The sequence below is a fragment of the Conger conger genome, chromosome 6 (genome assembly GCF_963514075.1).
Source record: "Conger conger chromosome 6, fConCon1.1, whole genome shotgun sequence".
NCBI lineage: Eukaryota > Metazoa > Chordata > Actinopteri > Anguilliformes > Congridae > Conger > Conger conger.
The window spans coordinates 15,336,840-15,364,766 of record NC_083765.1 but is presented as its reverse complement, the minus strand read 5'-3'; the positions used below and the strand labels follow the sequence as shown (position 1 = coordinate 15,364,766).

At 39.3% G+C, this 27,927-nt stretch overlaps 3 protein-coding genes across 4 annotated transcripts in view; 2 read left to right on the top strand and 1 right to left on the bottom strand.

Annotated features, from left to right (window-relative positions):
- Positions 1 to 1,554: 1,554 nt before the first annotated feature.
- kbtbd4 (kelch repeat and BTB (POZ) domain containing 4) lies at positions 1,555 to 7,282 on the bottom strand. 2 transcript variants are annotated; one of them, XM_061246074.1, is made up of 5 exons: positions 7,101 to 7,282; positions 5,590 to 6,066; positions 4,988 to 5,129; positions 3,862 to 3,968; positions 1,555 to 3,448 (listed from the first exon to the last, which is right to left on the bottom strand). In XM_061246074.1, exons 2-5 carry the CDS (start codon positions 6,052 to 6,054, stop codon positions 2,588 to 2,590), a joined length of 1,575 nt encoding a protein of 524 aa, XP_061102058.1. In that variant the 5' UTR covers positions 6,055 to 6,066; positions 7,101 to 7,282; the 3' UTR covers positions 1,555 to 2,587. The 2 variants fall into 2 exon arrangements, with proteins under 2 accessions (XP_061102058.1, XP_061102059.1); XM_061246075.1 differs by having other exon boundaries at positions 5,590 to 6,063.
- A 1,324-nt stretch (positions 7,283 to 8,606) lies between these two features.
- On the top strand, positions 8,607 to 12,341 carry nudt7 (nudix (nucleoside diphosphate linked moiety X)-type motif 7). Its single transcript, XM_061245782.1, has 3 exons — positions 8,607 to 9,080; positions 10,031 to 10,189; positions 11,213 to 12,341. Exons 1-3 carry the CDS (start codon positions 8,907 to 8,909, stop codon positions 11,555 to 11,557), a joined length of 678 nt encoding a protein of 225 aa, XP_061101766.1. The 5' UTR covers positions 8,607 to 8,906; the 3' UTR covers positions 11,558 to 12,341.
- A 3,082-nt stretch (positions 12,342 to 15,423) lies between these two features.
- The window catches only part of LOC133131121 (synaptic vesicle membrane protein VAT-1 homolog-like), a 33,205-nt gene continuing 20,701 nt past the window's right edge, over positions 15,424 to 27,927 (top strand). The window contains exons 1-6 of the mRNA XM_061246278.1: positions 15,424 to 15,741; positions 18,574 to 18,703; positions 20,855 to 21,070; positions 22,406 to 22,548; positions 24,521 to 24,624; positions 26,571 to 26,626. Coding sequence (XP_061102262.1) covers positions 15,527 to 15,741; positions 18,574 to 18,703; positions 20,855 to 21,070; positions 22,406 to 22,548; positions 24,521 to 24,624; positions 26,571 to 26,626 — 864 coding nt within the window. The 5' untranslated portion in view covers positions 15,424 to 15,526. The remainder of the gene's footprint in view (positions 15,742 to 18,573; positions 18,704 to 20,854; positions 21,071 to 22,405; positions 22,549 to 24,520; positions 24,625 to 26,570; positions 26,627 to 27,927) is intronic.

Here is a 27,927-nt window from a genome sequence, read left to right as displayed (position 1 = left end):
GAGATCATATTTAGGGTCAGGATGTAATCTTGCCACGATGTTCTCTCTAGAGATGCAGTACCAGTTAATTTATGGATCCCTGGAGAACAGCAATAATCAAGATATCTCTGTGCCTCTCTGGCGCCACCATGTGTGCACTTCATTTATAAACAACAGATACGGAGCGGGTCTACAAAATGTGAGCTGCGCATGCATGCTCTTTCTCTCTGAAGCAAAATACATCAAGTTCAACATTTTATTAGATATTTTACATTCAAAACAAAATACTGTTTTAAATGTTGCTTAAATTAAAAAGTGAAATGACTGTCCATGTGAACAAGTGTATGAACTGGTTAGCTATCTTTAGAGGCTGAAAAAATATTTTGGCAAATAATATTGAAATTGGGATTGGGACATGGGATTGTTTCTCCTAGGAACAGTGTGTTTCAAGAGCAAGAGTACAGCCTATGGTACAATAACCTACATGTCAAAAAGAAATTTGTTCCGTTTTCTGCTTTAGGAAAAAAATGTCAATGTTAAATATAAAATTGCTTTTAAATGTATTATGAAAATGTAAACAGCAGCTAACTGGTGAACAAAGTAAGTGACATTAATACACATTTTTTCTGAAAGCCAGACGCATAAATGATGGACCTGTGGATCTACCTCTCCCCATCAGCCACGTCTGTAACTGACGTGGCTTCGCACTGACATCTGAAGGAGCAAGTAAAGCTTTTTCCCCAGCTTTACATATTTTTCTTTCATCTCTTCCTAGCCTCTCTCAATGGGTGGGACAAGGGCAAGGAAATGAGAATAGAAGAGGAAAAAGAAGGGGAAAAATAAGGATTGGGATGAGCCCTCGGTTTCAAGGTACTTTCCTTTTCACAGTGACGAGTGGAAGGCAGCTGCAGCCTCCAAGACTGTAAACAATAAGTCAGTTCAGCTCAGCCAATCAAAGATGATGTGTACATACCTCTTTGGAGGCAGTTTTTTAAATTTTTATTTATTTTTATCAAATATATCTGTAGCTACATTACCAAGCTAGCTAATGTCACTGATGGTGGAACAGCAAGACAATGACCCCAAACATACACAATGATCCCAAACATAAAGGCTTTCTTCTAAATGATAACGTTTATTTTGATAAGCCTTTAGTTTTTCCAATATCTGTTTTTTTCTTATTTCCCAGACTCATGCAAAATGATCCAAAGCGCTTTACAATGCACGCACGCACGTGCACACACACCAACGGTGATAGTCTTGCCATGCAAGGCACCGACCAGCTCGACAGGAGCATTTGGAGATTATGTTTCTTGCTCAAGGACACTTTGACACATTTAGGTCGGGGACTGCTCTTACCTCCGGAGCTAAAGCCCCATACTAGCTTCCTTTACTTTCATAGGCACAACTCTAGTTCTCATGTCAACAGATGCAAACGACAGACTCCAAAGGCAATCAAACTCCTAGAATTGCTGTAATTTTCACAGAATGAAACCAAAGAACACCATTTAATAAAAACTGGAAAAAAAAAAAACCTTGTAAAATGAATTATTCAAAACTCACATTGCCAAGGGATATGACAAGGAATGGTTTGATGATTTATTATTGTTTGATTATCAGTTGGAATTATTTTTACTGCACTGCTGCATACTAATGCAGTCTGTTTGCCCATTAACATTCAAGACATTGACAGACATCATTGATGTTTGAGCATTACAAGGAAACTTGTCCTGAAAAATAAAGCCGATATATTTTTATATAAAGAAGCCAGTGTGCACGCACGCACGCACGCACATTTATTTACACATAGATACACCACAGAACTTCAAATGAATGCACTGGGAATGGAGGTTAGTCAGAACACAGCAATGTTTGTAACTGCAAAGCCAAAATCCACAAATATAAAGAATTGGCTCCATCGTACTTGTATGGACTTTAGTTTAAATTGCCAGCAGCTAATGCAGCAGTATCAGGGAATGTTCATCACAACTTTCTGAACAACACAAACACAGTTAGCTTTGCACAGCTATCAAAACAGATTCTTGTCTCATCAGTGTTCATATTCTTCATAAATACTGTTGATTTTCCCAACATTATTCTTTAACAAACTCACTAAGCTACGTCCCTTTTACTTTTTTTAAGATCCTGTTTTTTTGGTAAAATGTGACATTTCAATTTCAAGTTCACATTTTCACATTAGTAATAATAAAAAACATGATGTTGAAAAGGTGGAGTGCCTGTTGAAAACAGAGCTAGATACCTTCCTCATCCAATATCCACACCAATGTTATGACAACAATCTCCATTGATGATATGAAACCACTAGTGCATGGTAAGAAACAAATCTGTTGTTGCCTGATATATTAATCCTACATGCTGACTTCCATTGCGTACCGAGTAACTTGATAGTAACATGATTACGGAGACTGAATGTAAATCAAAAGATTAAATAAACAAAACAACCTATACACTTTCCCCAATGTCTAAGCACTGCTGTTGATACAATGGTCATTGAACTTCAGAAGGACACCAATCTCCCTGTAAGCCACAAGCTCAATGCTATCGAGTTGAAATAAAGCTTTCACTTGAAAGGATGTTCAGTGATCAATCAAGCTAGGACAAACTGCCAGTTTGTGAGGAGAATCTTGAGACCCTTGATGACGGAAACCACAGAGGTGGCGGGGTTGAACTTAAGAGTGTTAGCGTCGCCTTTTTTACACTTGTCCCGGAAGACGTAGATGCAGCCGTTGCAGCTAGCCACCTTCCACAGGGACGGCACACAGCTCCACACCTCAGGAAAGCGCAGGCGCGTGAAGCTGTCCAGCAGGGGGTTGTAACAGACCAGCGAGTCGCCTTCGGCCACCACAAAAATCAGGTCCTTGTGGGCAGTGGCGTGCATGCAGCCTGCAAAGGGCAGCATGTATGGCTTCGTGTGGCACTTCTGCGAGACCGTGTCGAAGCACTGGATGATCCGGGAGGGTTTGGTGAAGAAATCCATGTCGTTCTCCTCCCCGCCCAGAAGGTAGATGGTGCCGTCCAGGTTGACGCCGGCGGCTCCGGACACGGCCGTGTCCAGCTGGCTGGTCTCGGTCCAGACGTTGCCCGGCACGGTGTAGTAGATGACGGCGTTGGACAGGGTGTCCTGCAGGGTCTTGCCGCCCAGGGAGTAGATGGCGTCCTCGGTGGGCACGGAGACCAGCGTGTGCTGCAGCCGGTCGCGGGGCAGCGGGGCGCAGCGGTCCCAGTCCATGGTGTGCATGTTGCACTTCCACATGCGGCGGGGGATGGAGCCGCCCACCACGTACAGGTCCCCGCCGTGTTTGCAGGCCGCCGTGATCTGGTGGCACAGGCTGTTCTGGCCGCTCACGCTGATGGAGTCGTCCTCGTCGCAGTGCAGGGACACGGCCAGCGAGTGCGTGCGCGTCTCCTCCTTCCCGATCAGGTAGATGTGCACATTCTCACCGATCTCCTGCAGGAGGAGACGGGCCCAAGACAGCAGCTCAGCCTTTCCATTTTTACAAGTGGACCTCACCTCACATTTAGAAGGTATTCATCAAAATAAGCACGGTTTGGAAAGGCAAAGTGTATTGAAACATTTTAGCCTGTTCAAGGAACTGCAGCTATTTTCATGTGCAAAGAAACTAAAACTATTTAATGCTCTGCATATCACACAGTTCTGCTGTGAGAGAAATGGGAATAAAAGGTAATCAAATGGGAGATAAAAAATGAAGTAGTCCACAGGACTCACAGCTGCATCACTGTGCAGTATTGATGTGAATCATTGCCTTCAGTGTGCACACCATACACTCCCTGAACAGAAGCCCCTCAGGACAAAGACTTGTTATAAACACAAAAGCTGTGATTTCTGGTAAGCCAATGTACCTTTAGGCTATCCTGGAGAATATTCAAAAACTCCTGTCGCTCCACTTTATTGTAATTTATCCAGGAATCAATGGCCACAGTAGGATTCTGAGAGCTTGGAACGCCATCTGAAATTGAAGAAATGTAAAAACAATGAAACCATACTTTATCCAACAACAACACAGTAGTAATGCTAACATTCAGACTTCAAGTTATTTGCACAAAAATGATTCCATCTGCATTTCATTGCAGTGACAATAGCAATTCACAATGCCCTATCCATTCAACAAAAACAGAAACAAAGAACATAACACCCAAATGAACATTACAACTGTTGAATGAGCCCTAATTTGAAATTCATACCATATTTGTTCCTATTCTCCCCCTCAAAAACACAATAATAATACACTAGTTTCCCCAGCAACGCAGCATTAGATTCACAGGGTCCTGTATTCTTTAACATGAGCTACAATGCTATGACTGAAGGCTCATCTGTACTGGCCAAAACAGTCATTCAAACCAATTACATACAGTTACCTACCGAAAATAAATTATGTCCATCGCAATATTATCATTGCAGCCCAATATATGGGAGCATTCAACAGGACAGGGTTTAGTGACCATGGCTATCTAGTGTTCCCTGATCAGGCACAAGTTGATTGCAGTCAAAGCCGCTTATAAAAGGTCTTCCTCTGGTACAGAAGCATCCGGTGACACCACAAGTTTCAGAGGAGACCCACAAGTCAACACTCTCCCGACTTGTCTAACTGTGGTCTGCAGTGGGTAAAGACGCAGACGATGACAGCACGAGTTTCAGAGGAGACCCACACGTCTACACTGTGGCTGCAGACAATGGACACCCCAAGTGGAGGTGGAAAAGGAATAACTCAGCCCCACGTTAGGCACCAAATTATTTTTATTTTTATTCTAAAATTAAGTTTAAAAAAATTTCACAATTTAAAAAATTAATTGTCATTATATAAATATTTTTTTACACAGCATAGCAATCTTAAAATGATTGCCAAATGATGAATTCAAAGGCACAGAGAAGCAACGAATGACAGAACAGAATGAAGTTAACAGAGGAAGTCAAATTTTGCTCATCATTATCAAACTTACAGCATGTAGTAATCAGCACAGAACACACCTTTAATTATGTCCGTTAGCAGACGGAGGGGCAGGTTAAGAAACTCTTCTGTCTGGTGCAACTGAACCAAGTGGACTTTGGCACAATGCTTGGCAGCTGTGTAGAGTTCCTGGTCACTATGCCGATCTGCTAACCACATGACCTAAAGAGACAGAGCACAACACAATGAGAAATATCAAAACATCTGAAAAAGATCACCTCACCTGGTTTCCACTTCTGGTAAGCTAATTTATGTTTAAGCATGCTTATATCTTGCCATTTCCACAGTAAAATATTCAACCTAAAATGATTTTCATTTTCTGAACTAGAATAATTTAAAGATGAACTGTGTGGGGTTAAGGGCCTAGCTCAAGGACCCAATAGCTGCGTGTATCTTATCGTCGCTACACCGGGGCTTGAACCACCAACACCGGGTCCCAGTCATGTACCTTAGCCACTAGGCTACAGGCTACATCCACCCCCAAAATAGATATGTGTTTGCAATAGCTTTATTTACACCATTCAAATGACTGAGGCATCTGTGGGATGTAATTTATCATCATCATGTACCAGGGTCTTTTATACTGAAAATAAAATTGCAAATGTCATTGCTAAAAAAATACCTGCAGGCAGTTCTTCACCTCCACAGTGCGTGAGAGAAAGCGGGAACACTCTTCAAAAAGGGCGGTCAGTTGGTACATGTCAGCCAATTCATAGGTGTCCTGCAAGTCCTCCACCCGCAGCTTGATAGTGCCATGGTAAATGTAGTCCACCAACAACTGAAATACTGGGGCACTCACATCCTTAAGTTCAATACTTCGGTTATGCGCCTCCTTCAGATTGGAGGTAAACATAGAACGAAAGAAACAACTCTGGGCTGACAGCACCAACCTGTGCAGCTGAAACTCCTTTCCGTCTACCATGACATTCACATCGGCAAAAAGTCCATCCTCCAGACACAGGTCCATGATGCTCTTTACGACCCGAGAAGAGTGCGAGCGATCGGTGAAAGTGTATCCAAGGAAGTAGTTCTCCTCTCCCGACGAACCCCCTACGTTGAGTGCTCCTCCATCATCACATGACTCCATTTTAGCCACCTGCTGACAAACAATAATAAAATGGTGCCACAGTAAAAACATTTGATGGAGAATGTAAAACATCTCACGACTACCGTTTTTCTGCCAATAAATCTATACCACTGAAATTACTGTATAAAAACAGTATTAGTGGGTTACCGATTTAGCTACTACATTTAAAATGCAGTTGTAGCAATCACTACCCAACAACTTCTGTATTCAAATATTTTACTTAAGCATAAGCCCAATACTTCTTTCCAAGATACTTGAAACTTTTTTCTGAGTGCCATGACACTTTTAGTTATGCCACCAAGCCATTAAGGATTCTATTTTAAAAAAAGAGGGACTTTATCCAACAAGCCAATAGTTTTTCATATGCCAATTAAAAAAAACATCTGAACAAGGGCAGGGACAATGTGGCATGTTTTAAGGGAATATAAAAGATGCAAGTATAATAACATAATAGTCGTTAAAACAACATAATAGTGTCTTAATGGTAAATAGGTCAAAATATTAATCAATACGAGACACCATTACACCAGTTGATAATAAATATTAAAAACATTGCCATTCAGTTATCTGTGACAAGCCATAATGAAATAACATTAACCGTACGTGACATGAAGTTTTTTTATGCTAGTTTAACTTGATAGCCAACATGCTAGACAACGTGCAAACTGGCTAGCGTGACGTTGGCTACCTAATGTCAGCTATGTCAATCCATACGACTAATTACTAACTGTAAACTTACACTATTTACTACCCAGCAAGCAAGCAGTTTCTAATGTTCGACGTATGGTCGACCAACATGCATTAGACACGTTCTCTTCTCAAACTACCAACATCATGTTAACAACACATGACAGCGAGCAAGATACATATTATTACCATTAGCTAGGTACTTGGAAAAGTAGTTTGTAAGCTAACAATAGCTAACTCAATTTTCGTCTCATCTTCGAAGTTAGCCAAGTTTCTTACTAGCTGGTTAGCCAGCTATCTGGGCCAAATTAGCTCGCTGGCTGGACACAGTGAATTAGCCAGCTCGTATTGCTATTTACCTGTAACGTTACTCTTCAAATGTAGTGTGTGGACGTTTTCTGAAAACGACCAATTACTTCTAGCTAACTACGTTATCTCTTTATATTGTATTGGATATTTTTCATAACGTTATGTTAGCTAAATGAGAATGGATGCCAGCCACAATCAGACAGTGGAGGCCGTAGATATAAGCAACACTTCAGAGAACACAAAAAGCTCTCAGAGTATGAGAACAGCGCCACCATTGGTTATGGGGGAAATGAATAGTAATTTATTCTCCAGCTTTTCAAATCTTGACCTTTGTCATCAGTCCTTACTTTTGCAGTTTATATGCCGTATTCTCGACCATAACAGTGACATTAAAGTAATGAAGGCAATTCAAAATAAGAATACAAAAAATGTCTAGCTACATTGCATTGAAAATGTGTATGGCGGAAAACATGTGCAGTGGCAAGGGCTAAAGACAGGCACAAAGTTAGCCAGCCTATTTGTTCTTCTAAATGTAAAACTGTATAATAACATAAATGTCCAGAAATTTGGCAGGATTTGCCATAACTAATGTTATGACATCCCCTTTGGCATCTCCTCTGGTCTTTAGCATTAGTATACAAAGTAAAGTGCAAAGAGTAGAGCCCCTTATTGAACTATTGAATTAAACTAATTATAAGTTTAAGTGATAATTAGTTGTGGTTATGCCCCATTCGTGAAAAGATGGGTGCACTGTAGACTGAAGTGCGTGGTCTGCAGGCTCACCCTCCCAGGTGGTGGTATCCACCTGCTTAGGGTTTTTAAAAAAAAAATTAATTTAGGGATTCCTCAAAAGGCAAACTGCAGCACAACAGATGGGATGAAACCTTGCCCAGGAATCCAGCGCTTAAACTTGATTTTATGGTATCAAACTCCACCTACAGCATAAAAAAACAATTACAGCCATTGCAAAAATTAAAATGTTTTGATTGCCTCAGATATCAGTCATGGGTTGAAAGGTGTATATAATACCCTTTGAAAATGTTATTCAAAATTTGAAAATGTTTTTTAAATTATTTTTTTAACTTTCAGTGTAAACTTATCAAGATCTTTAGGCCATTATATTATTATACATATACCTACTTTTCTTAAATACATAAACAGCATAAAGTCATTTTTATGTGGAGTTAAACATTCTGATCACGAGAACTGGAGAACTGAGTTATATTTATTTGGTAAACACTGATTCCCAATTAAACCTGAATATCATTTCCAATACGTGATGTTGTAGTTCGTATGCACAGAAAACCGACGAAGATTTATCTCTCAGTACCGCGTACTTTCTTCCTCAGAGCTAAAGTTTGACAAAGATTGTCGAGAAAATTCAAGAACGTGTAATCGGCTTGCGAATTTGTTACATGAGGTATGACATGACTATAAACTTGCAAACTAACGTTTACATCTTGGTTTAACCCACAATCTCTGCTAGTAATATGTTTGACTCGTATGACGTTTGACTAGTTTGACAGTTTATATCATCTTTATCTGCGATTATTTGTGTTTCCGGTCCTCATTCCTGAGTGTCAAACACATTCTGTGGCGACAAAGTGCGGAAGTGCATAAATTCGAGAATGGCTTTGTAGCTAACGTTCGCGCTGAACTCACAAAATGTAAATGTTTACAGGTTACCTTTAATTATTATTTTCAAGTCAGATACTGTGTATCAAAGCTAACGTTGTTAGATTATGCACGTTGTGTAAAGAGGGCGATATCTTCAAGACAAATTTGGTAACGTTAGCTAGCTAATGCTAGCTTAATTTGGTACAGAAGGCGACGTTTAATCCTACATTTATGAACATATGTTTAACGACAGCCAAATGGCTGCCATTAAAGAAATGATCAAAAATAATCTGAAGCTCTACGAAATTGGAAACACATCCTCTGATGTAGAACTACCAAAAGCGTCTGTCTTGATACCATTGTTGACGAAAAATGGAGAAATGCATGTACTTATGACTGTTCGGTCATTGGAGGTCAGTACACTAAATAGCTAATATTGTTTTTTTATAAATGACTTTAATTGCTCCCTGGAAATGTTTCACAGACACCTATGCAGGACTAATTAACTCATATATTTATCTTGAGCAAGGGGTAAATTAAAAGATTTCGTGACCAGGCTAGCCTAATTTACTTAACGCTACGTCGTTAATTTATTCGGGGATTTTTTCCCCGTAATGTCATTAAAAAAGTGAAACTTTCATATATTCTAGATTCATTGCACGTGAAATATTTTAAGACATTTTTTGTTTTAATCTTGATGATTACGGCTTACAGCTCATGAAAATCAAAAATACATTATCTCAAGATATTACAATATTACATAAGACCAATCAAAAAAAGAAAGAAAAGGATTTATAATACAGAAATGTCGACCTTCTGAAAAGTATGTTCATTTATGCACTCAATATTTGGTCGGGCAATCATGGGGAAGACGGCTGACATGGTTGTCCAGAAAACAAACTTTAAAATCTAGATGTGTCTTTCAGAATTCTCTTACTTGAGGTTATGTGGAAACAAAACATCTGTAACTTCAGTCACATGTAACGTCAGTCACGTTTGTTGTAATGTCAATCGCAAAATATCCACAATTCTTTTTAAATACGTGACAACTCAGTATAATTTAGAATTCCTATCTCACCCAACTGACTGACATTGCCAGCATAGATATGCAAAGTGTTACTTTTGGACTGTTTATTCTAAGTGGACCAATAATAAAGTGTCACAGTAATGTCAGTCACACTGCATTTACTGGAACTCCCATTCAAAGATGTATTATTCTCTATTTTAATGGGATATGGCCTTCTAATTGTATAAGTACCAGTTTCCTCTTTCCAGTAATTTGAAGAAAATTTTGAATCAAAGTTGACAATTGTTTTTGGATGTCATTCTCCAAACTTCCAACTTCCTTCTACTTTTGTCTAAGCTGAGAAGCAGTGCAGGGGAGGTTTGCTTTCCAGGAGGCAAATATGACCCCCAGGACCGCAACAATATAGACACTGCTCTGCGGGAGGCTAAAGAGGAAATAGGCCTCACTCCAGATCAAGTGGAGGTGGTTTGCAGGCTTTCTCCAATAATGACAAAGGTACATTTGGTTTTGGCCACATTCTGAATATAATTGAACACTCTTGACTGAAAAACATGTCCTGATTTTGATCTTCTATTTGAACTGTTTAGGCTGATCATGGTGATAAGGTTACTGGTCCTTATGTGTATTGTAGTTTAAAAAAAATAAAAATAGCTTTATTGCAGAAATGTAGCTTCTGAATTGGGAGATACAGTGGGTTCCAGAATGATTGGCACTCCTGAATGCACAAATGCAGCATACCTCAAAATCCACACAGAAATGGTTCTGTGACAACAAAATCATAGGCTCCGGACCTCAATTCAATCAAAAAACTGTGGGCTGAACTGAAGAGGGCAGTTGATATGTGCAAACACAAGAATGTGAAGGACCATGCAAGGATCTGCAGAGAGGATTTGTCCAAAATCCCTCCAAATGTGTTCCTTAACCTTGTCAAGCATTACAGGAAAATACTCCATGCTGCTCTCCTTGCCAGAAGTGGATGCACCAAGTAAACCAGCGATGGCAATAATTCTGGAACCTTGAGTTTGATTTTGGTTGGTTCCATTGAAATACTTATAAAGTACAGTGTTTCTCACATGTTGGCATTTTTGAGTATATAATAATTTTTGAAGGTATTTTTTGTGCAGTGCCAGTCAGGGGTGCAAATAATTATGGTACCCACTGTACATGGTAAGTAGTGAATTACATGCCCTAGTTCATATATTCTAATGATTATGATGCAATGTATAATCATACAAACTTTTAAAAATGAGAACAATGCCTTTCTTAGTTTTACATGCAGATGTTGCATAGTGATTTTTTCCCCCTTAGAGCCCATTCATTTACATGGCTGAACTCTTCCAACTCAACATACAGCTAAGGCTTATTAATATCATTATTTTGAATGTCTTGATGGATGGTATCTCATGGTTTTGGTATGCAGGGGAATATGAAATAGATCTTTGATCCATATGCCCACATTTATTTACCAGAGGTGATGTAAGATCTTCTCTAACATCTGTTGTGTCCTGTCCTCTTAAGAGTGGTATTCTGGTGACTCCAGTGGTGGCATTCGTTGAAGATTCTTTCAAGGCCCAGCCCAATCCAGCAGAAGTGAGCGATGTCTTCACTGTCGCATTGGACTATTTTCTAAACCAGTCAGGCCACTCCTCCTACCCTGTGAATGGTGGGGAAATGCACAGTTTCCTATACCGGGATTCCGATTCTGGAAAGGTGCACACAATATGGGGACTGACAGCCATGCTGGCGATATTTACTGCGGTTCTAGCATTCAGAAGAAAGCCTGCGTTTGAAATCACCATTGTTGGTGAAGACAAATTTCCTTATTTCCAGCAAAATCTTAAATTCCACATCAGCAGATTGTGATTGGCTTAGCGTTGCGCATGGCTGTGTTAATGGACAGCTAATTTTATATTTTAATCCAGAATTTTAATCCGATTTTGCAATGTTGAAACACTGCATGTACTAGTGAACAGAAAGATAAAGGTTAAATTCTCAAAAATAAAAAGGAGTAGGAGAAAAGGGAAAGAAAATCCTTCAGTCAGAATGAACAGAATTAACTAAAACTGCAAATCTTGTTGGAATAGGATAAAACTATTATTGTTATTAATGTTTGTATGAATCAGTATTTCTATAAAACATTGTCTCAGACCAGACATGCCTATAGTCTGTTTATTTATGGGTATGCATGGGTACGTTATGTGTTCCCTCAACCAGTTCTTTTGTTCTTCTTTTGTGAACCTGTCTGCTGACTTTATGTTGTAGCATAATTGATTTAGTATTAAGGGGTAGATTTTCATGTGCATTTGAACTTCGCCATGTCTTCGCCATGATGGTGATGCACCTTGCTCCCTGTTTGTGTAACTAATAGGGTAACCATGGAAACTACATCACCAGACAGCTACGCTTAATATTGCTGTGGGGTGGCTAACTTAACAGTATAATTGTGGTTTGCTGCAGTAGCGGTAAGATGCAGCATGTAGCCGTAACATTTACTTACAACACAGATAAAGTATACAGTACTGTGAAAAAGTATTTGCCCCTTTCCTGATCTATTGTATTATTGTCACACTGAATGGTTTACAATTTTGAGACAAAATGTAATATTAGACAAAGGAAAAGGAAGTAAACTCATAACAAATTTTTAAAATTGTTATTTGATTCATTTAATGAAAAAGTTATCAAACACCCATGTCACCTACATGAAAGAGTAATTGCCCCCTTAGTTACTCAGTCAAGCAATTCATCACATTTAATTGATACTTAGATTCAGCTAAGTGAACACAGCCCGGCTTGATTGCAGCCAGCTCTGTTGAATCTAAACCTCACTCATATTGCACCCTACCATCAGGGTGCAAAATGAGTGAGTGGTCAGTGCAAATCAACTGAATTTCAGTGAATGTTCCAACTGATGTGCCTCATGCACAGGACACCTCATGCACAGAATGCATGTAGCACATGTACCTCCCCGGTGTTGTAATTAGCCCCACTGGCCTGCTTAGTGCCAACAGTCACGTGTAGACTTCTACAACCACTAGCCTGACCTGTCAACCATGCCTAAAATGCCAGTACCACTTGGATGGAGTAGTCCCCACAAAGTTTGTACAAGCACAGTATGCCATCATGAAAATTCCAGAAGAGATTAGATAAGTAATCTTGAAATATATCAGTCTGGAAAGGTAAAGGGACAATGAGAGTAATTATCTCCAAAAAGAACACTTGTGAACCTTTTCCCAGGGTGCAGTGACAACTCATCCAGGAGGTCACGAAAGCTCCCTGAAAAACATCCAAAAAAGTGCAGGCCTCTCTAACCTCAGCTAAGCTCAGTGTTCATGACTCCATAATTAGAAAGAGACTGGGATGAAGGGCGGCACAGATGGTGTAGAGGGTAGCACTGCCGCCTCACAGCAAGGAGGTCCTGGTTTGCATGTTCTCCCCGTGTCGCGTGGGTTTCCTCCGGGTACTCCTCCCACAGTCCAAAGACATGCAGGTTAGGCTGATTGGAGAGTCTAAATTGCCCATGGGTATGAGTGTGTGAGTGAATGGTGTGTGTGCCCTGCGATGGACTGGCAACCTGTCCAGGGTGTATTCCTGCCTTTCGCCCAATGTATGCTGGGTTAGGCTCCAGCCCCCCTGCGACCCTGTTCAGGATAAGCAGGTTAAGATAATGGATGGATGGATGGCACTTGGATGATCCCAAAGACTTTTGGGATAATAGTCTACTAAAGGCGAGTTTCCATGTGATCACTACTATAAGTACGATCACCAAAAAGGCAAAGGAACAATTGCATAAGAACTTTTGGATGGGTTTGATGGTGAACAGTCTTCTGAGGATTGTATGTAAACAAGCTTATAAGGATGAATAAGGCAGGATCGTTCTTTGTCAGAATAAAGACAGTTTCAAGAGCTTTGAATCAAATAACAGCTTTACTAACCTCCAATTGTGTTCGAAAGAAAGTGTAGTTCCTGGCAACAAATGCCAGGAACTTTGTTGGCATCCACAAACAAGCACAATGGCACCAATCTGCATTCCCTGCATGAGTCATGTCATTTTGAGTCGTGTTTAATTTGCTTTCTAAAGCAATTTAATTCACTACCTGACTCCTATTCTATTTCTTTGCTAATATTCAGGCTCAAACTGGTGAGGTAGAATATGCGCCATTTCACAATATAGCTAGATTTTTACCTACAGTATCTGTCTTGCTTGTGACTGCAAATTGGCACTTGTAATGCAGCAACGGGGAGCGGTAAATAAAATAAAAACTTAAGGGAAAAATAAGAATGTTTTTATTTATTTATTCATAGTCTGATAAGTAAATTAAGTAAGAATTATCCGAATGCCAGGGGTTTCCTTAAAGGACAATGTCTGGTCATCTGTCTGTGAGCTGGAGCTGAAGCTGAGTCATAATTGGGTTATGCAGCAAGATGATCCAAATCACTAAAGCAAGTCTACATGTGAATGGCTGAAAGGAAAATAATAAAGTGTTTGGAGTGACAGGGGACACCTTTTCAAATGGGTGATATGGGTGTTTGATCATCTTTTTCATTATGATTTTTTTTTAATGTGTTTTGTTCGGTTTCCCTTTGTCTAATATTACATTTAGTCTAAAGACCTGAATCAAATCTGTGTGATACTGTATATAGAAAAACAGGAAGGAGGCTTTGGATTTGGATTTGATTTAACTATTACCATTGAATGTACATTCAATATGTCAGACAATGAGTGGCATTCAGTTCAAGCAATATTCCTTTTTTATGTTCAGTAAGAATCTGCAGTAGAGGGAAGTTTAAACAAGGTTGCCAGCATCTGGCTGGCATGAGACCCACAAGTTGAGTCTTAATCTCATGCTCCCATGCTCCCTCAAGAAATTTCCCAATCCCCTCTCCTGGTTCTCACTCCAACCAACTGACCAAAATTGGCAACCCTAGTTTCAGTCAAACAGTTTTCAAACTCTGTGTATGTGTGTGTGTGTGTGTGTGTGTGCGTGTGTGTGTGTGTGTATGCATGCATGGGTGCTTATGTGTGTATGGTTGGCAAATTGGCCTTTCCAACAAGTCAAATACTGTTTTGAATTTTGTGCACAACTTGTTTGAGCCTAATTATTAATTGTGATTCAGAGCTGGAGTCATCATAATGAACATATTAATTTAGCTGCTGTTTATGAATGATAAATTAAACATGAAGACTGCTCTGGCTTGGCTAGTGTTATGGTGATTTTAGTCGTTAATCATGTATTTTATTTTATTTTCTAGTACTGTACCTGCCCTGCTGAAAATCCCAGTGTCCACCAGTCTATGGTTTAAACTGTGTTCTCAATGATGGCTTTATCTGGTCTACCAGCTGTCTTCTAGCTAACCCAGCTTATAGTCAGCAAGTCCAACAGTTTGTCCATCAGGGTACTCTAACAGCTTGACCACCTTTGACCAGCGGCAGACCAGCACTGACCACTCGAAATTGTCAAAACGCAGGTTAAACCCCCTTGGAATCCGTGCTGGTCTTAGCTGAAATTTTAAGCTGGGTAATATTATTTCAATAAATAAATAAATAAACTGTGTAATATATTACACAGCTGTTTATTTATTTATTTATTTATTTATTTATTTATTGTAATAATATGTGCCACCTTTCAAACGTAGTCAGAAGACTACAATTTATAATAATGTAGAACGGAGGTGGGGGCTGCTCTGCTCAACCGTGACCACAAGCTTTCGCCTGTCGTACTGAGGGGAGGCAACGCAACGCACTCCAAGTGCTGCGCGCCAGGGAGGTGGAGTAGAGGAAGGACATCGTTCTGTTTTTGAGCATCGTTTTGGCATTGTATTACACCTATAGAAATGGCAAAGGAGGGAGCGTCTATCACCGAGGAAACTGAACAGATGATAGAGGAGAATGGTATGAAAGAGCATGGAAGTGTGCTGTCTGCAGTGGACACCAAAGAAATGAGAGCGGTGGTGTTGACTGGATTCGGTGGTCTCAACAAACTCCGAGTAGCCAAGAAAGCAATGCCTGAACCGCAGGAAGGGGAAGTCAAAATCCGCGTCAAAGCATGGTAACGTATTCTGTCGCTATCATCATCATCACCATCTTCTGACTTCGCAAACGTAAAAGTGATCTCGTCTACTTCTGATGTAGAATGTTAGAGAGGATACATTCCCATTTAGAACTTTTCCACATGTTGATTATCAGTTAGTTGCCACATAGTTGCCTACTGACTATTTAGCTCAGCGGAGTTTTGCACGCATGCATGTGTTCTACCCATCATTAACCCGATTTAAATACATACTCCGGTAGCTAAATTCGTGTTAGTGTGTTCGTAGGCCCCTACTTGTAGGTGGAAAATTGTGTCTTCTGCGGTTTCTGTTTCTAAGGTGTGTTTTAACTGATAGCCACTTTTTATGACGAAAACACGTCGCCGGTGATTTAATAATGGTCGTTTCCAGTTAAAATATCTTATATGGACTGTAAACAGAATCAAACGATATTACCGCAACAAACGGCAATATTTAAGCATCCTACAGTTGAAACTGTAAGCCCAGATAAAACTATGTGCTTTGGCCAAATAACACACCGCCAACTACGCTGAAAAATATTTAATAAGTGTGCATTGTGTGCCCGCACAATAGCCTACTGGAATTTTGTGAGAACGAAAAGGATGCAGGTGCTCTTTACGTCGCTTGGATGCTGTGTTAACAAGAATAAAATAAAATAAAAATAACACCGCAACGTCAAAAGAACGCAATAGGGTACTTACAGGCTGGTCTTTTACATTTTCCGTTATTTTGGATTTTCAGTAGGCTACCCTACGTTGAGTTTAAGTACAACATTGTTCTAGCATCAAGGCTGGAGTCGGTGAATGTCTAGAGATGATTACATTGATTTGGGTTTATGATTATAGTTGTCGTAGCCTACTATAATAGGACAGTGTGCATTGCGGTTGGGGTGGGGGTTTCATGAGGGCAAACATTTTTCTGGGGAAAAAAGAATCACTGCACTTTTTCAGCAAGGAAGCAGCATGCAGCCCTCCCCCAACCCCCAGGCACATTGCCTCTCCACGACACACACACACACACACACACACACACACATCCTGAGCCCCCTCCCCAATTATATTGTGCACTGCTTGGTAAAGGTAGGGGTAGAACATCATTCATATTCATGTGTAATATTGCAGTTTAGAAACAGATAAGGCACCATCCAGGAGGTGAGGTTAGACCTGTACACCAGCTCATTAATTCAAATCAGCAAATCATGTGACAGCAACTCAATGCATACAAGCATACAAACATGGTCTAGAGGTTCTATTGTTGTTGTGACCAAATCAGAATGGGGAAGAAATGTCATCTAAGTGACTTTGACCATGGAATGATTGTGGGTGCCAGACCCTGTATGGTTTGAGTATCTCAGAAACTACTGATCTCTATTTTCATGCATAAAATGTAAAGTTTACAGAGAATGGTACAAAAAAATTAAACATGCAGTGAGCTGCAGTTCTGTGGGTGGAAACACTTTGTTCATGAGAGAGGCCAGAGGTAAATGGCCAGACTAGTCGAAGCTGACAGGAACGTGACAGTAACTCAAATAACCATGCTTTACAACAATGGTATTCAGAAGACCATCTCTGCGGAACCTTGTGGAACCTTGAAGTTGATGGGCTACAGCAGCAGAAGACCAATAAGTCCTAAAAATAAGTCTAATAAATACCCAATAGCATCATTAATAAGTGTTATTGGTTTGCATTGGATTGGTTAAACTGAACTAAATGTGCAGCTCTGTGCAAAAGTCTTAGACACCTGTAAAAACGATCTTCACAGCTGAGATGCTTTCAAAAATAATGAAATTAAAGGCTCTAAATATATAAATAAATGACAGCATTGAAAAAGTTTTATGTGAAAAGTGGTCTATTACTTTATATGTTACTTGTATTAACAAAATGCAAAAAGATTACTGTAACATTACATTTTTTGGAAAATTTATGTTTCGAAATCTCAAATTTGTTGGGAAATCTCTAATACAGAAAGCAAAAAAATAAACATCTAAGACCAAATGTATATAAAACGATAGGTACTGTAGTTCTTCAATTCATTTTAATTATGGTTGATTTGATTGAATATGGATAGTCACAAACACATTGACAAATTGAGCAAATGATCATGAGATTGCAGCATAGTGTGCATAGCTTACACTCATTTTGAACATTTTGAACACTCGTCCTGAGGAAAAGATGGTGTGTGGATGGAGACTGGTCATACACCAAAATCCAATAGTTGTTGTGGTTCTTCCCTCCCACACGCCGGTTCTCTTAGAAAAATCTGGATTGAATCAGTGAAATCTAGGATATAATTGACTCTCTGGTAATGAAAGGTCTGGTGGTTGGTCGACTATTTCTTTATTAGAGAGAGAGTCATTGCTTGTGCATGTTTTACCTCACATTTTCCTTGTGAATTAAAGTGTCCTTGAGAAGTGTAACTTCTTACAGGAATGCATGATAATCTCTGGGTTGACTATCAGCAGTCTGTGCTGCCCCATTGTTATGATGTGAATGACATAATGAACGCTGAGCAGGTGACTAATTCAACTGATTTTGAATTGTGCTGTTTGTTCTATCCACCCGTCTTTCAAGGAGTTTTCAGTCACAGTTTGCCAGTTACTGATAAGTTCCATATTCTGCAAACAACTTACAGTTTATAATGTTGTACTGTAGCACATATCTTGAGCACTGTGGTAAATGATTTTCATTTTCATTTCAAGACTGGCTTTGTTCTCTAATGGTACAGTAACGGTATACATTGAGATGTTCATGAAAAATTCTCCATATAGTAGCCACTGTTTTGGGGATCTATATCATGAGACATTTTCAGTACGTTTTTTTTTTTTTTTGCAGTGGTTTGAACTTCCTAGACCTGATGGTGCGGCAAGGGAATATTGATAATCCACCAAAGACTCCACTTGTCCCTGGGTTTGAATGTGCTGGAATAGTGGAAGCAATGGGAGAAAACACAAAAGGATTTGAGGTCAGTGAAATCCAGCTATGATCTGAGCAAGTTCAAGTGGACATCTGAAATTAAATGTAAAGATATTTTTTGACACATTTTTTAATTTTTCAGTTTACACTGAATAGTTACACGGCCTATACAAAATACCATATTGTCACCTGAAATATGACTTTCTTCTTGGAACTTCAGTCTTCAAACTTCAGGGTTTGAAATGGAGACATTTCATTAGCAGTTTAATAATTGGAAAGGGGGATGTTTGAAAAACCGAGATTGATTTGGTGCTTTATCAGTCACTCAACCATATGATTTGATCTGGAGAGGATAACAAGCTGTGAATAAATAGTCTATACACTGATGAAAGGGTCAGTAGCCTGATCATCATGGGATGAAAACACATTAGGAAAACTGGCCAGTGAGACACGTTCAGCTGAATTGAGGCCTGATGCCATTCTTGGAATACTTTTAATTATTTCCACTTTCTTATAATGTAAACCTATGCTTCTTTAGCCTTAATTCTAATGGTGTGACCATGTACCATAGCAGCTTCTGGTACTTGATTAAAACAGGGAAATCTTATTTAGCATGACATGGTACAGTGTACATATAAAATGTGTTCAATTTTTTTTCAGCTTGTTACGACTGTAAAAATTTCAACTGCTCTTCTTCAATCCAGACAATTGCTTCATGGCATCAAAGCATGTTGACAAATTGTCTGTTTTAAACCTCTTTATGACCAATATACTCTTCTTTGTTTAAGATTACATTACAGTCTGATCACCCAGTTTACATTTGGTGATTGAGCCAGCTGAATTGATTGCAAAGCTTACCTCTTAAGGCTATATTATGTCTAGTAACATAGCTATCCCTGCTATGAATTAATGTTCCAAATTCATATCCAAGGACTTAGTATATTAATCAGAACAACTAATGCTTTTATACAATGTGCTATATGGATGATACCTTAAGAAAGAGGTTACATTTTTACTTGATTAAATGATAGACATGGCAGGTCAAGTCTGGACACCTGGCTTCCTGGTTACTAAACATTTTTGTTCAAAGCCAGGAAGTCAATGGGCCAAATTGCAGAAAAATAACATAAAAGTTGTTATTGAATCAAATCAAATGTATTGCAATGTATTCTTATGGAACACCCTTCCACCGCCATGGTTGATCCACAGGATTTTGATTGAAATTCCTCACCTAAAATCAGCCCGTTTCTAGTCACTTGCCATCACAAAAAGGAGTCAGGAACTGAGTGCTCCTTCTCCTTCTCCCACTCCTGCTTTGATCCTGAAGGTTGATGAGAGAAACTCAGAATGCCACTGTAGAGGAGGTCACAGGCTAAACAGCAGTGATTCATTAGTCTCAAACATTAGAAGGCAGCGTAATCTTCGTCAGTCATTTGCAACCGTAACGCAGCCTGTCAGAGCTAGGGCAAGGGCCAGCCTCTTATTAAAGCCATTTTCACATGGGGCACGTTGGTGACAGAAGGAATTCAGTGCTGTTTTTAACTTGAAAAGCTTCCTGGATAAGTGGCTCCTATTTGGCTCAGTTGGTAAAGGCTCGCACCATGAGTGTAGGCTGGACCTTACAGACATACTGGACCATTGTAGGCACTTGGCAGGCAGTGCAGTCGTTGAGAAATAGAAAACTAACAAGATGCCAGACTGCAAACATTTGAAATTCCCCATGGCTGCTGAAATAGATCATGTGCATAATAATTATTGGACTAATGTAACAGTGATAAGAACATTGCTCTCTTAATTTGATTCAGCAAATTTTAGTCAGACAAACATACAGTATGTGGCAGGTTATGACAGGGGTCCATTGGTGTTTTGCTTTGAGTTACTGTACTGTATGTGCAGACAGTGAAGAAAAATGGTAATGATGGTAAGCAGACATTTTTCAGGTTAAATTGTTTCTAATTAAATAAAATTAAAACATTTTTAAATTTATTTAATTAAATTAAATAAAAGGCTTATACACAAATTTACAGCAGCAGATTTCCTTTAATTTTGTCAGCACATGCTAACATATTTATGTGTTGTTTTACCAGAAGAGATCCTTCAAACAACAGTTACAAATGGTTGTGAAATGGACAGATTCATTCCTGAATACTGTGGACTGCTTTACTCACAAGTGATGGCTAAATGGCTCTTCTGGTTTCAGATAGGGGATCGGGTAATGGCCTTTGTGAATTACAATGCCTGGGCGGAGGTTGTCTGCACGCCTCTGGATTTTGTCTACACGATCCCAGATGACATGACGTTTCCAGAAGCCGCTGCTTTCTCCATGAACTTTGTGGCCGCCTACATGATGCTGTTTGAGGTCGCCAATCTCAGAGAAGGCATGTCTGTGTTGGTCCATTCAGCTGGAGGGGGTGTGGTACGTCAGCCTTTTAAGAAAGCCAGGGTGGTGTGAAGGAGGTCGAAGACATGACATTTCTATTGCTGATGTTACTATAGATAGTGCCATTACCTGTTTACGGTCTCACTATCTTTACAGCTCACTGTCAAAGAGACAGCCCATATGAATTTAAATAGACATAATTGATGCTCTTATGCATTAGGCTATTACGGTGATTGAGACCAAAGCAGACAATGGCAAACTGACATTTCTCTCTCTTTCTCTCTCTCTCTCTCTCTCTCTCCCTCTCCATCTGTCTCTCACACACATGCACATGGAAATGTAACACTCAATTTGTCAAGGTAGTAAAGTACAGTGCCCTGCATATGTATTTGGATAGTGACACGACACCTTTTGTGTAGTTTTGGCTCTGTAGTCCAGCACATTGGATTTGAAATAAAACAATGAATATGATTTTATATGACTGTCAAGATTTAATTGTAGGGTATTTATATCTATATCAGGTGATCCATGTAGGAATTACAGCCCTTTATATACATTCTATAAAATGTTATACATTTTATACAGCCCATTTTAGGGTCGCAAAAGTAATTGTACTGTACAATTGGCTGCTCAGCTGTTTCTTGGCCAGCCGTGCGTTTTTGCTGCTGTTGTCTCTCAACATGTCAATGTCTAAAGCAGGCTATCACAAGGCTGAAAAATCAGAATAAATTGATCAGAAACATTGGCTGTGTCAAACTCAACTGTTTGATACATTGTAAAGAGGCAAGAATAAACTGGTTAGCTCAGCATTAGCAAACTACCTGGTAGACCATGGAAGACCACTGTAGAGGATGGCCAAAGAAAACCCATTTTCAACTGTCATGCAGATCAAGAACAATATGTAGGCATAGATATAAAAAAAAACTACTATAAAGGGAAGACTGCAGCATGCATCATAATCTGAGGGGTCATCGCCAGATCCAAACCACTATGGCCAGGTTAGAATGAACTAAAAAGTCAATTGAAAAAAGCTAGGGTTCTGCTTATGCTTACGTCTTAATGAGAGGTGTTGTTTAAACAACCTGATTGAACTGCCAAAGTGATAAATAGAGAAATGTATGGAGAAAGAAAGAAGCTGCTCATGATCCAAAGCACCCTGCTCATCTGTGAAACATGGTGGAGGTAGTGTTATGCCCTTGACAGACTAGAGCACAGATCTAGACACTGTACAGCACGGCAGGCTGTACAGCACGAATGCGTAAACAGGGCTTGTATGTTCTAAGGTGATGTTACAGTGTGAGCACACACTCATACACACAGCACATGAGCAGTGATGATGAAACTGCTTGTGTTTGTTGTTGTTTTTTCCAGGGACAGGCAGTTGCTCAACTCTGCTCCACTGTACCCGGCATCACGGTCTTTGGCACGGCATCCTCCTTCAAGCATGAGGCCATCAAAGCCTCTGTGACTCACCTCTTTGACAGAAATGTTGATTACGTTCAAGAAGTGAAAAAGTGAGAACTTGATTCTATTTTGCATCTAGTTTTACAACAAGTGCCTTAATAGTTGTACTATGTTAGTTCAGTTATTATTTGCTTAATTTGATATTAGTGCCATGTACAATATTAACTAACCTGCAAGTTGACATCTTTCTAGTCTGAAAATACAAACAACTGCTGTAATTGTAGACTAAAACTGTTGACTCGTTGAACAATTTCAATTATGAAACTTGTTTCATCGAAGGACTCGCCACAGTGTTTTAACATTCACCGACTGAATCTGATCGATTTCAGTCTACAAGGTCATTTTACACATTTGATAGCTTTTAAAAGAAACCTTCAAAGGCTTTATTTGCATTTTTATACATTCACAATAAGGGCTGGTAAATGGAGAGGTTGAGATTGCAGATGTAGTCTTATTCCTCTCTGCTCATGGAGTCCAGTGTTTCTCTGAAGGAGATGCAGTTGTTAGTGATCACTTTCTCTGGCCTTGCGTGGCACTGGTCTCCATAGCAACACGAGCCTCTGCTGAGACAGGGAGAATAATGCGGGTGAGATGCTGGCAGTTCCTCAACACTAATAAACCTACAACCTACATCTAGGGGTATGGCTCTGGTTTGGGATTGCGAAAGGTTCCGGGTTCAAATCCCCCACTTTATCCCAAACCCGGCTCAACGGCCCTGACAAAAAAATGTGTTAACTAATGCCTTTAATTAACACATTTTTCTAACCCTCCAGTGACCAACTGGGGTCATATCTGACCCCAGACATATACTTTTTTTAATATCTTAATGGTAATATAGTTGATCCTTCTAAACTTTCTTGACTTTGCCAAGCAACGTCCTCAATAAATACATACCATCTTTTCTAGTTTTTGCCTTATTTTGGAGTAATGTGATGATCAGGTGATGACAGTAGTCTTTAATTTTCCTGAAAATGCCAAGGCCACTGAGTGAAAGAGACTGTTTGTTCCAGTGACATTGAATCATCTGATATGTCCTGTTTGTACTAGTGACATTGAATCATCTGATATGTCCATGAGCAATATTTTTATAGTTGTTTTTCAGATGCTGCAAATGCAGACATAAGAGTGCTGTTGACCTTAGGCAAACTCAGATACATGTTGGTGGTTGTTTTGAATGTCTAACATTTTCTTGTGTAAACAATAATTTTAGAAGAGATGTACGAAATACAAAATACAATGGCACTCAAGGATCCTTGGAGAGTAATTGCCACTTGGTATTGGTATTTTGACAGTGACACAGTATTTGTTGTTTTGGCTCTGTACTCCAGCACCATCCACACTAGGTGATATCTGTAGATCCGTATAGCAATTAAAGTGAGGGACCCAAAGTATCTCTCTGGCCTGATACGGTACCCAAGATTGGGGGTAAAGTGGTATTAAAGTGCTATCCACTCTGTGCTGGTACAGCTGTAGCAAAGTTATGTCTGCCATTGAGTGTACAATCTTCGGCCCCCCAATTGGAATGTACTGTGCAGGACTTTTTGATTCTAAATGGTGTATCAGCTCTTTCCAGAAAAATAGACATGTCACTGTTATTATTGCGTCTTCTGAAAGACTTCCATTCTTGTTGAGTATTCATGGTTCACGGTCACGATCATGGTTTTATATAAAGATTTTAATAGATTAAACCTCAAGTGCCCTGCCATTGATATTCTGCAGAGAGTATGTGGAGTGTGGAGTAGTAATAATAATGTTATAAGATCTTTAATGTAATGCAGTGTGGATGGTATTGCTACAAAAAAGACCTTTAGAAATATAAAAGTGTCTATAAGTGTAAGTGCCTCAATTGTGGGATTGCTTAGACAAATCGGTCGGCTTTGAAAATCGGGAAGGCACAGGGTGGATATATTCATCAGCTTTCCCCTCCCCCACATCCACAAAGAGATGTTAATGAACTATAGATCTGCATATGTGGCTTCTCGGGAGGGTGGGTGTGTTAATTGAATTTGCTGTACATTGCAGGATATCCCCAGAAGGAGTGGACATAGTGCTGGACTGCTTGTGTGGTGAAAACACTGGCAAGGGACTGAGCTTACTGAAGCCCCTGGGAACCTACATCCTGTACGGTGTGTATGACAGAAAGCACGGAAAGTCACACACAAAGGAGGAAACTATCTGTTGTTAACTTTAAAGCTGCAGTCATTTTCACACAAACAATAGAAGAAAATTTTATTTTTGGCTCCATTCACACCCCTCTTCATTAACTCTCTTCACGGTTTTATTACAGTCGTGAAAATGATTGTATTATTTCAACACAGATATATAAAGTGTGTATCACTTCTTTAGCTCTGTGAATCACCCTTCTCCCCAAGGCTAAAGAAAGAGGCTATATTCATTCACTACATTCAGAATCTTAAAAATAAACTGGAAGACTTATGCAGGTTTACAGGTAACAGTTCGACATGTTTCTTTGCAGATTATTTCTCTGTAGTGTGAACAATCTGCTGTTATATTATGTATTATATATATTTAAAAAAGGTGTGAATTTGAAACAAAGTGGAACATTGACCTATTCTGAACTGTAATCCCATGTGCATAGCTAACTCCTTCATCACTCGAAGCCAGATGGTGCTTGTATGTTCCAGGAAATTAAACCAACACGTAATTTGCGAGTGTTTACGCATTAAACATAATTTATATGAGTGAGAAAAACACTTTTTATGCATTAAAAAAAATCCAATGTTTCAATTGAATTTTAGTATTTTGGATGGGGACAATTGCTTGTCATGTTTTCTTGTTTAATTTTAGGATGGGTCATAAATTATCTGGATTATTCCAGTGAAACCTCTCATTTGTATATAATGGTATGGTATTAAATAATGATTTGCCATCCATGGCAACAGTTTTGTTGTTGTGGGAAATGGGATTTCACATTTTTATGCTGGAAAGCTCATATGCATAGATAAATTGAATTGAATTCTCTCTCTTGAGCTTTGAACCTTGTTTGGAAACCAATTTCACGTTGCTTTCTGCATTGACATATGTAATGCAGCCCATAAATTCTTCAAGTTACCCAAGATATGAAGGAGTTTTGATTGGAAAAGGCCATCTGTGACCATATTACATTATTTGTTCACCTGTCCGATGCCCTTGAACAGACCATTCTCATAGCTTGCATACCATCTTTTTCGGCCTCTGGATATTGACAGAAGCCATTGAGTAGATTTCTTAAGAGCATAACAGCTGTGCATAAACCCAGGAGTAAAACCTGTAATATTCCGCTTCTAACTGTGGCTCCAACATTGACAACATCAGTGCAAAAATATTATCTGACAGACATGGTACTCGTACTGATGTGATGTAGCCAAGTCATGGGGCTGCGAAGTGACTCACTTTACACAAGTGCCCATCATGAATGTAGGCTTCAGTGGGCCCTAAAGCCACAGGTCTGAGCATATAACTGTCATTACCCAACTATGACCTGGAGAGTGCAGTGTCAAGATACACTGAAATCATCTCACCAGGGATACACAATAAAAATTATATTCTGTGTTAAATAAACAAGTAGAGTACATTTTACTCTGATATAATAAATGTGTTCCCAGTTAGACTGTATAAACTCTGTTGGATGAAATATTAAACATCATACTGTTTAGTGTGGATTCATGTCTTATCGGGTTTGCTTGAGCTTCTGCTAAATTAGGTCTTTCCAATGACCTCCCAGGTGACCACCTGTAATCAGTGAGAGAGTCACCTCTTTTACAGAGGGGAGTTGCACATGCACTGTCCCTGGTGTGTGGTTCCTGATGACATTGCACTGACTTGTGTGGCAATTCCAGTTGTTAGGTCATTGGCAGAAAGAAGTAATTCACAGGGCTTTTAAAGAAATAAGTTATGATGCACAGACACGAGCTCTGCTGTGGTCAGACTGGGCATATAATTCGCTATCTGGTGCTGGCAAGCCCCAAAAGTCATTTTACAGTCCTGTTATTACTGCTGTTGGAACAGACAACAGTACACCCACCCTCGGAATACCTCCTCCACTAACCAGAGATTTGTCTTGTGATTTCAGGTTCGTCAAACATGGTGACAGGGGAAACAAAAAGCTTCTTCAGCTTTGCTAAATCTGTGAGTATTGCTGAAGTGGTGATTTTTAGCTTTGCTAAATCTGTGAGTATTGCTGAAGTAGTCATCTTCAACTTTGCTAAATTTGTATGTGTAGCTGTGATACTGCTCTGCTAAATCTGTGAGCAAACAGAATAACTTCATTTTAGCAGAATGAGTCCTGTTTACACTGATAATTATATCATAAAATAATTAAAGGTACAATTGGTAAGATTCTTGTGTTAAGATATTGTTACAATTCCAATATAAATACCTTCCTTTTACTGAAACATGTTGACTCACCCTCTGCCTGTGTTCATAGTCCTTAAATTTGGCTTTTAATATATACAGTTGACGGACCGATACTCTGTACCAAAACATTGTATAGTTGTACAATAATTCACGCTCATTGGTTGAAAACTGGTTCTAATTACCACAGCCAATGGCGAGGGTGGGGGGGTTCAACGTCAGCGTGTTGACAGAGAAGGGGGAGGGATAAACAGTTTTGTGGTTTGTGGCTGCAATTCCTGTCTTGACCGTTAGAAGTTCGAAATTACCTATTGTTCCTTTAAAGACAAAATTTTAAAAAGACAAACGCACAATGCTGCATTTAATAGCAAATTGGTCAGTGTTTAGAAGATTAAGATTCATGTCATATTGCAATTTCACATGCTGTTGAAAATCTATTTAACTGCATAATTACAATTTGGTATTAATATACTAAGTGTATATAACGACAGTTTCTGCTACAGTAATTTACAATCATTTGCTACCATGAACTGGAAGTTTGCGAGACTGGAGTAACCCTTAGATGCGTAATAACATATTCACAATAACATATTTCTTTGGGAAAGTTGGGATCTTTTGCATTGCTGAATGTGCTGCTATAATCCTCACTTGCTGAATATTGATGAAAGCTGCAGTTGTGATCCCTGCATGGATGTGCACTCTGTGTCTTGTGAACTTACAGTGCCAAGTATTTGCCCCCTTCCTGATTTCCAGTGTATGGTTGCAGTTATTGCAGCTAAATATAGTGAAACCAGTTATTAAGTTAAGGAGGCAATTACTTTTTCACAAGGTTCATATGGGTGTTTGAGAACTATTTTCATTAAATAAATGAAATAATAATTTTCAAATGTATTTTGTGTTCCCTCTGTGTAATATTACATTTGTCTAAAGATCCATTCAGTATGACAAATATTTAATAACAGAGGAATCATGAATGGGGCAAATACACTGTAGATGCACATGCAGCAGAAGTGTGCAGTGTGGTATTTTGCTCCTTAGTACACCCATCTCTTCCATCTGTTCTCCTAAAAGAATAT